General features: G+C 45.3%; 1 protein-coding gene across 1 annotated transcript; it reads left to right on the top strand.

Moving 5' to 3' along the window:
- Window positions 1-2793: 2793 nt before the first annotated feature.
- On the top strand, window positions 2794-10858 carry col10a1a (collagen, type X, alpha 1a). Its single transcript, XM_063183926.1, has 3 exons — window positions 2794-2916; window positions 3873-3996; window positions 8103-10858. Exons 2-3 carry the CDS (start codon window positions 3888-3890, stop codon window positions 9947-9949), a joined length of 1956 nt encoding a protein of 651 aa, XP_063039996.1. The 5' UTR covers window positions 2794-2916; window positions 3873-3887; the 3' UTR covers window positions 9950-10858.
- Window positions 10859-11420: the final 562 nt, after the last annotated feature.

Here is an 11420-nt window from a genome sequence, read left to right as displayed (position 1 = left end):
CTCTGTCTGTCTCTGTCTCTCTATCTCTCTCTCTCTCCCTCTCCCTCTCTTTCTCTCTCTGTCTCTGTATGCGTGAAATTTCCATGGAATCATCTTAGGTAATGGAGACGGTCAGTGTCGCCATGTCTCCTTTCACTTCTGGGGAAAATGCATAAAATTAACATGTCTGTCCTCTGTCTGCTGGATGTACAGAACACTGTGCCATATTGTCCCCAATGGTCAGCACAAACAAATGCTATATTCTCACAGCACGTGCCTCAATGCAAACAACGATGTATTTTGGATATGAGCAAATCTTTGTGAAAAAAATAGGACCAAAGGAAATGGTATTTTGGTTCCCCTGTGGTTTGGAGAGGGTTTTTTTATAAACAAAAAAAGGAGCTGAAATTATGTGAAGGAAGGGGTGAAAAAAGGAGGCCCAGCCCTCGTGGGCTCTGTCATTTGGCTCGGTGTCCCCAACGTTAGAGGAGTCTACTCTCTCTTGTGGGCTGTAAACACAAACATAGCTTAGAGGAAAATGGCTGCCGGGCACTCATGAAGGTGGCACAGGCAACACATTTCGGGATGTTGGACAACACCCCAAAAATCAGACTTGACCAAAGTGTTTTCTATATACAAAGTAAAAGCTGTGTGATATGAACAGAGGGCTTTAAGTGGTGCAATGGTTCATTTCCACAACTGTTAGTGATGTGTTTGTGTTGTGGCAACAACCCTTGATTAATTTGTTTAACTTAGCCCTTACAAAATCATTTCACAATAATGTACTTGGCAACATGAATCATCATTTTTTTGTTGCCAAGTACAAAATGTCAAGTTGTTTGTTTGAGTGGAAATGTGCGTGCACAAACAATACCTCTTAACTCCACTTAAATGCCATAACTATACGCTTGTACCTAAGGCATCACTTTGGAAAATTGCACTTGATAGTTTAATTCTGAAAATTGTAAATGCTCACACACGCCTTGTGTTTAAAGGAATGCTTAATTACAACCCCGCGCTCTGGCTGTTTCCCTATAGGAATCTCCCCGCACAAACCTGCCGAAAAAAAAAAACCCCAGCGACACAAATAGATGCGCAAAACCAGCGGCCTCTGGAAGCTGTCGTCGAGGATCAACCCAAGAAGTGTCATTATGTGCCCAAAGATTTAGGTACAAACTGTACATGCACAATTTTAATGATACTTCCCTGGGCCCCTCGGGCGGGTACCTTATCATCAATGGGGTGTGTGCATTTCCTCCACGACCAGAAACTAAATCAAATAATTGCGAGCGACACAACCTCATTGGAGAAAGGAAAGGAAAGGCACAATCAGCTGCTGAGTCCTTGCATCCGTGATGTACAGTATGCCCACATGCCATTGATTAATTGAACCTAGTCGCCAATTGCCGGAGAATGGTCAGGAGCCCTCTGATTAGGTATAAGCCAACAGCATATAGGCACCACAGACAGAGGAATGAAACCATGGTATGGTCTGGGGGTATGGTGGCGAAGTCGACAACAGCAAGATATTTACTGTGCCACAAAGCTCTGTACGCCCTCTCCTGGTTATTTACAGTATTGCACCAGTATACTGTGCCACTTTCAGTGTGACAGGCAGAAACATAAGAAAAAAAAAGCTGAATGCATTTTCCGCTGTGTCTTTTTATATCTTTATTAGCTGTTTCTAGGGCAAAGTACTTACAAAAATACACAAGCAAAGGACTATAAACTTAGGCCCTGAAATAGTAGGATTTAATGAAAGCCTCACTATATCCCCCCAAACAGACAAGCGGACCAAACATAGTGGCTCTGACACTGTCCATCTAAAGCTGAGGTTTTAGACTAAACATGTTTGTCCCTGGTGAGCCAAGTCAGGACATTAAGCCTAATCACGCCTTGCATGATATGAATCTATTCCTGCATGCCAACACTGCTTTATGCCACCACTGTTCCCTCAGATCCAGTGCCATTGTGTTGTCTTGTATTTGCTTTGCACTCAAATTGTATAAAGTTGTCTTGGAAACAGACGACCCAAAGAAAGAAATAAAATAAAATAAAATAAAAAACAATCTACATGGCCATAGTTAAGTACCGTATATAACAGTTTTCCAGTGTCAGTGTGTGTTTTGCTTCATCTGCACTCCCACTTCTTCTCTTCAGTGGCTAGTCAGAATAAGTTGCCATAATAATAATAATCCAAAATTGAGGATGGCGTAGTACAGTATATAGGTTAACATAAATATAGCATTAAGGCTTTAAAAATGCTCTCCTTTCATCCTAAACATTAAACATTACATGGTCATGAGCGTCACAGTGACTTGGAAGACACACAAACACTGACTTTTAGAAATAAATATTTGCTGTCTGGCTGGGGCATATTTGGATCCCAAATGCACCAGACAGTGTATTGATGTCTCTGGTGAGAGATATAAACATTTCTAAAAGCATTAAAGTAAACCTTGCCCCTATATTCAGTCTGTGCCTGTGTACATTGAAGAAACTTGTTCAGATAAAATCACAAAAAAAGATAAAATAAATCACTGGCAACAGGTACTGTAGCATGCAGTAATATATGGCACATCAGAGATCATCTTTTTGTGTGCTATCTATCTAAAAGTGAAAATGTAATCACAGACTCTTTCTAAAAAAAATAGAAAAAAAAATACTGAAAGCAAACAGCTCTTCCTCATAGGCCATGCCAGAAGCTTTGGGCAGATCTAACTTCTTAATTATAGCGTGGCCGCGAGAGGGGAGGACCTAGTGTGGTAGGTGCTTTTTTAATGAAGACGGGCAGAGTATAAAAGGGCCCAGCATTGTCCTGGAGAGTAGCAGATTGTGAACGGTCTCCTCACCCCAAGGATTTACAGGAGGCGGGAGCACCGGCACGGGACAACTTCTCTCTCCTTTTTTCACTCATTTGGATCCAAACGTCTGACGGTAGGTGCAAGAGAACCTACCAACTCTTCTTCCCCCCTTCCTACTGTAGGCTACATCTTGTCTTCTTCTCTGCTCTTTGGTTCTTCTTCTTCTTCCTCCTCCACTTTGCTCATCTTTTCCATGTTTATTTTGTTATTTTCTCATTTATTTCATGATTTATTCATGTGTTTTCATGATATTCATGATTTATTTCATGGGCTATTTCATTTTCTCTACTCTTTCTTTCTCTCCTCTTTTCTCCTCTCTTGTGTTCTCTGCTCGTCTCTTCTCCTCTTTCCTCTCCTCTCATTGCTGCTCCACATCCCTGCAACCTGTTGCAGGATGCTGCCTACTCTAAGGCCTTCAGTTCACTCTTCATCAATTGGACTTTCAATGCACTGAGTTGTCCTTTACATGTTGTGCTACATTTCACTCGGCTGGATTGTTTGCACTGCATTGTAAAATATGGATTCATTCAGATGTTTTGCAGATAGACATGAGTATTTTGGATTTGGATTGGAGTGTTTCTCTCCATCTCCACGCAGAGATGCGGGAGAAGCACAAGGAGAATGTATTTGGCCTATAGCAGCACAGTGGGAGCGTAGACAGCACCAGTCAAATGCAGGACTGCATGCACATGCACAGTGATGCTGCTACATTGATGCTGCCAAGTCATTATAGGACAGAATTGCTGCTGCTAAGTCAGAATAAGAAATGGATGCTGTCAGGCACAGAGCTCAGAGCTGGTTTGATAGCAGCATTTTTTACTATATTCCTGTGACTTCAGAAGCAGGAATCATATGTCACTGTGTGCTGCCATGCATCTTTGTTGGCTTCCCAAAAGCAGAAGAAGACATTGCAATACATGCATTTGAATGCCTGGATTGCACTGAACAGGAAGGATAGGTGAACTTGAACACTGAATTGCTTAGCTTACCTTTGTAATCCCAATACCTCTCCATCTCATTCCCCTGCAGATTTGACCTCAGACAATGGACTTCCGCGCAGCAGTCATCCTCCTCCTCTCAGTGTCCCTGGCGGCAGCCACCGGAAAGGGATACGTCGTCAAGAAGTACCAGCCCTACGCAGTCAAGAGTCATGGTGAGTAGCACAGCCTTCTACAGCACATTATGCCAAAGATTCAAGCCATGTTGCACAAAAGAATAGGATTTCCTTTTAGAGCCTACAGCTCCTGATTCATATACTCACTTGAGCGCTGTGTCTCATGTGTTGAAGCTATATCTTGCTTTTCTGGTACAGAATGAACATTTCAAGAGTGTGCCAGTTAAATCTCATTAACTGGAACACTACATTACTAGATTACATTATAGTATCATGCAACAGAGCCTATATGATATCTTAAAACTTTACTTTTGAGTCCTTTTGACACATTGATGGTGCAGTTTAAAACACATGTCACACTATAATATTTAGCCTACGATAAGACTATAAGATCACATTTAAGAATATTCAGTGGAGCAGGATATTCTTAAGAATGCTCTTTCTAACAGATTACAGATTCCCTGCCCTACAGGCATAGTAATGCATGATTTTGAGTAGGCCTAAATATCCAAAAGTACAAAGCTGTCTCTGAACTGCTGTTTGTTGGTGTAGTTTTGCAAAAGTGTATTGCTCATGCACAGGATCTTTTGGATAATACTACACATCCATAAAAACATGTTTCTCAAGATATAGTATTTATTAGTTAGTCATTTTAATTTTAAATCCAATGTTTGCTATTCCCTCCTAGTTTTAGTGAATGCAGTGGAGTGATTAGTTTTACATTATATATTTTATTCTGATTACAATTTTATAGCTATTCCTTTGCCACACTTTTGGCATCCTGACTTTAGTGAATTGCAAGAAGTGTCATCATAAAGACAATTGGTCCTTAGTTCTTGTTTATATTTCCAGTGAAATGCTGGTATGATTTACTATCTTTATAACTTTTAAGATGTAATATCTTTACTTTAAAGTTTCAGATATGTTTCAAAAGATTCAAGAGTCGTGCTAATCACAGAAAACAGGAAAGTAGCAATTGCGCTTAAACATTAAAGGAACATAAAGGGACAAAAAAAGGAAAACTGCAACACACTTTCACACGATTATGGTTGAGAGAGATTACGGTCTAAACCCACGAGCCGGCTGCCTCTAAACACCCACTCGGGTTGCGGGGTGTACCTTTAATTAGATAATGTAATAAATCAACATCTGCAACATCTGTTTTGGTTCATAAGCAAGTCGTGCCTCCCGACTTGGCAATCGGGCAACAAACGGGTTTACGCGCTGCTGAGTGCGACCACATTAAGGGCCGCCATAAAAGAGGGGGCCCTTCAATTCCAGCCCGCATAAGAGCCTCACAGGCGCATTTTGACGTCGGCTGCAAAAAAAACCCTCATGCATTGCAAACTATTCTTGGCTGCATTCTGGGATAATTTCACTCACTTGACTTGCGACTGTAACTGCCAGTGCAGCAAAGTGCTTAAGACCTGTTGTTGCACCCTCAGGCATCCTGGCAAGGGACTGGTAAACAACTCAGATCAGCTGCCCACTGTGGCCTGGACTGGTGTTGGGTGGGCACATGGGCAGCATGCAGAGTACATTGAGCAGTGTGAATTCAACACTTGAGATGAATTTAACACTCTTCTCTTATAGCTGTTCCTACTCAGTAAGAGTTGAATTAACACTGACAAAAGCAATGTGGTGTTGGCTGTTGGGTGGGCACATGGTGAAGCATGCACAGCACATTTTGCAGTGTCAAGTCAAGACTTAGTGAGTTGGATTCAACACTCTTTTACTCTAGGTGGTCTTTCACGGTAATAGAAAAAGTAACACTGCCAAACTTAGTTAAATGGAACAATCTTCTCTTCTAGGTCCTTCTCCGTTCAGTAAAGGTTGAATTAGCACTGCAAAATGTAATCTGTGTGGTACTGGCATGGGTAGCATATGGCTCACTTCTGGTCCTCTTGTGGCCCAGATTTGGCACAGTTCTTGTCCTGCTGCAGACCAGATGTTGTGTTGGTTGGCTTGGCACAGACTGGCCCCACGTGGGGTTGCACATTTGAAATTACTGTTTACAATCAGACTGCTTATTTCAACTTCATGGTCTTGCCATACCCTGACCAGACTTCTCTGTTTATTTATGTTTTTTTTCTAAATGTGCTTGGCTAGGCACAAACGCTTCCTAAGTATGACAAATCAGATCTCCTTTTTCTTCACAGCCTAGACATAAACAAACAATGAAAACACTCATTTTAGATGAAGAGTATGTTATTATGGAGGCATTAAGGCATTTTAGACTGAAAAAGCACTAGAGCAACGGTGAGCTGCACAAGGCCAGGGTAGCCATGCTGACAATGCTTCACTTAATCTGCTTGTGTTTTATTCCCTTGCTGATACCACAGAAGTGGGTTAAACAAGATTATAAAAAGTGATCTCTCCGAGGGAGTTAGTGTAGTAGGTCAGAGTGACAAAAAACATACACGTTATATTAACTTTTTTGATGTTTTTACCATCTGACAAACTCACTTAATGAACATATAAAATTATTATTGTTCATAGTAGCTTAACTTAATGAAAACAGATAAAACAATACAGAGATTTTAACAACCACTGCCAGTTTGCCGTGTATGCTTTTAACAGCAAGGAGAGTATGTCACAGCATGTAATCAAACTCAAAAATGTATTTTTTTCTATTTACAGTCTGGGCTGTAGGACGTTTTTTTCTGAAACTTTTGGGGAAGATATATAAACTGAAATTACTGCAACGTCATTAAACTCACCCACAAACGCTAGCCTACAAACAGCCTACTGAACTTTCATTCTTATTTACTAGCGCACAATTCAAAACATGCACTCACAAAGACATGCAATCTCTCTCACTCTCTCTCTCTCTCTTTCTCTCTCTCACCCCCCCCGCCCCCGCCCCACACACACACACACACTTCAATGCTTTCATTTGAATCTTCACACAGAGTTTTATTTGAATCTTGACATGCACGATGGAAATATGCCCCAGACAAAAATTGGCCTGATGAATCCCACATTGCCTTGTGGTGTACGTCATTGTACTGTTGTGATGAATCCTATTCCAGAGACTAGATGATAAAACGTTATTGCACTGCTAGTGATGCGTGACTTACAATAAACCCGTTGCTCCTCCACACTGTTCCACACTTTGCTGCTTATTGTGTGAATGTGTATATGGAGATGAATCCATGTACACTTGCACTCACTAAAGATGCACATGTGACATTATATTTCACACCCATTTCAGGTGCCATTGCTAGCCATAGCACACCTTTCAAAACCCATCATGCAACACACAACAGTCAGTTATCAGAATTAGCATGATGGTACACCTGTTAGCCTATGGTGTCAGCACTAATCGCACAACTGCTACAGCGTTAGCGTTAGCATTAGCAATAGCGGTACACCTGCCTTCGCATAGATATGAGTGCTAGATGCTGCGTTGACCACTCTTCTGAATTGGAACGAATGGTTTTAAGTCAGATCGCTGCCATGTTTAGCCTTTGTGACGCTGCCATCAATCTATGACTAAGCGATACACACATTATCCTGTAGGTGGCGGTAACAGAACATCTATGAAAAACATAGGATACTGACCCAAGATAGCATCGCTCAAGTTGGGCCATGCCAAAGGGCTTAACACAGCATCTAGTGCTCATATGTATGTTGCATCAGTATTAGCACTAATAGCACTCCTACGCCAGTATTAGCATTAGCAATAGCTGTACATTAGCTGTAAAGATTTTTTTTAAAACCTGTTCTAGTATTAACACTATGGTACAACTGCTTCAGAATTAAAATTCCTAACACATCTGGTTCAATAGCAACACTAATGGTACACCTGTTTCAATAGTGATATACTGTAGCCTACACCTGTATCAGCAGTAGCAATAATGGTACCTTGCTTTCATTAGCCTATTAGCACTTAAGAAACACCCATTTTAGTATTAGCCCTATAGCACTATAGCCCTATTAGACCTCTTCCGTGTTTAGCACTACGAAATATTAGTATACCACTCATTAATGCACCTGCTTTGATAGAAGTAGTTCAAATGGCACACCTGTGTCTATAGTGATACATGCTACTGTGTACACCTGTTTTAGTATCGGCACTAATGAAAACACCTGTTTCGGTAGTATGTGGCACTAACTGTATACTTGTCCTGTTCCTCCTGCAGTGGTGTCGGTAGCAGGAGAGCCAGGTGCCCCAGGTGAGCCCGGACCCGAGGGCCCCGCCGGGCCTCCCGGACCCGCAGGTGAGAATGGCGTTGGATACCCCGGCCCAGTCGGACCCCCTGGACCCCCAGGACCCGCTGGCTACTCCGCTCCCGGCAAACCCGGATCCCCCGGTGGTCCCGGCAAACCCGGCTCCAACGGCGTTCCCGGAGCCAAGGGAGACACTGGAGCCATGGGACCCCAGGGACCCAGAGGCATGCCCGGCCCCTCCGGAAGCCCAGGACCCGCTGGACTCTCCGCCACTGGCAAACCCGGAGCCACCGGCGCCCCTGGACCTGTGGGAGCAACCGGCGCTATGGGACCCAAGGGATACACTGGCGCTCCTGGCGCCCCCGGAGCCAAGGGAGATAGAGGCGTCGGCGTTCAAGGACCAGCTGGCGCCACTGGCCCCATGGGCCCCATGGGTCCCTCTGGCCCAGCCGGAGAGCCAGGCGTCGGAAGAGTCGGCCAGCCCGGAAAGCCAGGCGAGCCCGGCAAGTCAGGTATGCCAGGAAGAGATGGCGCCCCCGGAGCCACCGGCGCTATGGGACCCAAGGGACACACCGGTGCCCCCGGAATCGGCGTGTCAGGTAAACCAGGTGAGAATGGCGCCCCAGGTCTGCCCGGCCCCGCTGGCTCCAGAGGTCCTCAGGGCGCTGCTGGTGCTCCTGGCGCTCCCGGCATCCCTGGCTACGGCAAGCCCGGCGCTAACGGCCAGAAGGGCGAGAGGGGAGTAGTGGGCAGCCCCGGTACCACCGGTCAGAAGGGAGAGCCAGGTTCCATGGGCGCAACCGGCGCCACCGGATCCACCGGACCCACAGGCGCCACCGGACCTCAGGGAGCCAAGGGATACCCAGGAGAGAGAGGCGCCACCGGTGCCAAGGGTGACTCCGGAGCCCCCGGCATTCCAGGACACAAGGGCTTCAAGGGAGACCAGGGACCCCAGGGCGTGGAGGGCAAGCAGGGATACACTGGCGCCCCCGGACCCGTCGGACCTCGCGGAGCTACCGGCGCCGCAGGAGCTAAAGGTGAGATGGGCCACAGCGGCGCCACCGGTGCCCCAGGTGCCCCCGGACCCGTCGGCCCCAAGGGCCACACCGGATTCACTGGCCCCGCTGGAGAGAGAGGAGACGCAGGTGCCCCCGGATCTAGAGGCCCAGCTGGACCAATGGGACCTTCCGGCGCCCCCGGAGCCAAGGGACACCCCGGACTTCCTGGCGCACCTGGCCCAGCCGGCATCGCAGCCAAGGGAATCCCCGGACCTCAGGGACCACCCGGACTTCCCGGCTCCGACGGCCAGGACGGTGCCCAGGGACCCTCTGGACCCCCCGGACCTCCCGGCCCACCCGGCGAGGTGATCTTCGAGAAGAGCATGGGCCCAGGTGAGATCATGGTGCCCACCCTGGTCAAGGCCCCCATGTCCGCCTTCTCTGCCACCACCACCACCCCATACCCACCATCCGGCGAGCCCATCAAGTTCGAGCACATCGTGTACAACGCCGAGGGCCACTACGACTCCGAGACCGGCGTCTTCACCTGCCAGGTGCCCGGAGTCTACTACTTCTCCTACAACATGCACGTGAATGGAGCCAATGCCCTGGTGGCGCTGTACAGGAACGACGACCCCGTCATGTTCACCTACGACGAGTACAACAAGGGCTTCCTGGACCAGATGTCCGGCAGCACCGTGCTGCAGCTCAACGAGAACGACACCGTCTTCATCAAGATCCCCGATGACGAGGCCAACGGTGTGTTCGCCGCCGACAACGTTCACTGCTCCTTCTCCGGCTTCCTGATCGCCTCCACGTGATAGGCCAGTCATAGCGTCAGGGGTGCATTTCTCGAAACCATAGTTGCTAACCATGTTAGCGACTTTGTTGGCTGCAATGCAATTTCCCATTGGCAGCTACCCAAGTTGCTAGCTGGCTAACAACCATGCTTTCGAGAACACACAACACAGAGCAACAGAGAGCCGAGCCCCCGCAAAACCAACCAATCAAAATGCCTTACGTCATTTCTTAACCACGTGAAATGATCTCTCAAGTGATATAATAAATGACCTGTTTGCAAGCAAGAGTACGAGATAAAAGAGAGACAGGGTGGTCTTTATTTGTCGAGGAAATAGAGGCATCTTGACTTGAAAAAAAAAAATCCAAGGAAATGAGTGTGGAGTGCAAGGAGATTCTTAATTTATATATAACAGGTTATCAGGGATTGGACAACAGCAAACAGCATGATCAGAGTTACTGTTTTTTGTTTTGTTTTTTTGTTTTTTGTTTTTTTATACGTTTTTAATTTAGTTTGTATTTGATTTTTTTTGTGAGTGGAGACAGCATGTGAAGGTTTTAAGATTATTTTGTGTTCTGGTCATTTTCTAATTTACCAATTTTCCTTTTTTTACTGATTACAGCAGGTGCTCCAAAATGTGCTAAATGTCTGTTTTTACACAATGTTTTCTTGTTTTTGTTTCATGGCCTACTTAATAACTATTTTAAATTACATAACTATATGTGATGCGTATCTGCACAATGTTGTTTCTGACATCATTGTATCTGACTTGAATTATTGTGAAGTGGTCAAATTGATCATCAGGAAACATATGAGACATAACACATCAACAGCAAGAGAGAAACTGTGTCCCGTCAGGGCTGTTATACGCCTGAGTCATTGTGCTATGTAAAACATAATGGTTGAAATAAATACAATCTTAAAAAAAGAACATTTTGTCCATTGGTTTTCCCTATTGCCTATCCACACACACCAACCACCACATGGCCAAACACCAAGCCTAGCAATGTGCCACTGCAGTAACAAATGGCATATTACCAGCATTTGGTATTTTGCCCAAAAGTTGCTCACAAAAAGCGCCAAGAGGCACTAAATTCCGCCCAATTTCAACAAAATGCATGGATGTCTATGGGCATCCCAAACCGCCCAATTGGGCAGGTAACCACCCAATCTGGCAACACTGGTAACAAATGGCATCTTACCAGCATTTGGAATATTTACGTGAAACCATTTTAAAAATGCCCCCTTTGAGTGTTTGGTGTTTTAAAAAAACATTATATACAAAATGTCCCTTTGAGGAAGCAGATGCGAATACCTAAATAGACTGTGCAGTGCAACCATCACTTACCAGGCAGGAAGTAAACAAATGCCCAGGCCAAAATGGTCTGCACATAATAAAAGTGGTGGTCCTCCCTCCACTGATGTGGCACTGCACTACACGGCCCAGGACGGACTCTGCAGCACAAACATAGACATCTGAGACATTATTAACT

This window comes from Engraulis encrasicolus, chromosome 19 (genome assembly GCF_034702125.1).
Source record: "Engraulis encrasicolus isolate BLACKSEA-1 chromosome 19, IST_EnEncr_1.0, whole genome shotgun sequence".
NCBI lineage: Eukaryota > Metazoa > Chordata > Actinopteri > Clupeiformes > Engraulidae > Engraulis > Engraulis encrasicolus.
The sequence above is the reverse complement of the archived record's forward strand: the minus strand, read 5'-3'. Positions and strand labels throughout refer to the sequence as shown.

What these genes read in the sequence shown, in the direction of transcription:
- col10a1a (XM_063183926.1), top strand. Translation starts at nt 3,888, where the DNA reads ATGGACTTCCGCGCAGCAGTCATCCTCCTCCTCTCAGTGTCCCTGGCG. An exon ending in CTACGCAGTCAAGAGTCATG is followed by an intron (nt 3,997 to 8,102) that starts GTGAGTAGCACA and finishes TTCCTCCTGCAG; the next exon opens with TGGTGTCGGTAGCAGGAGAG.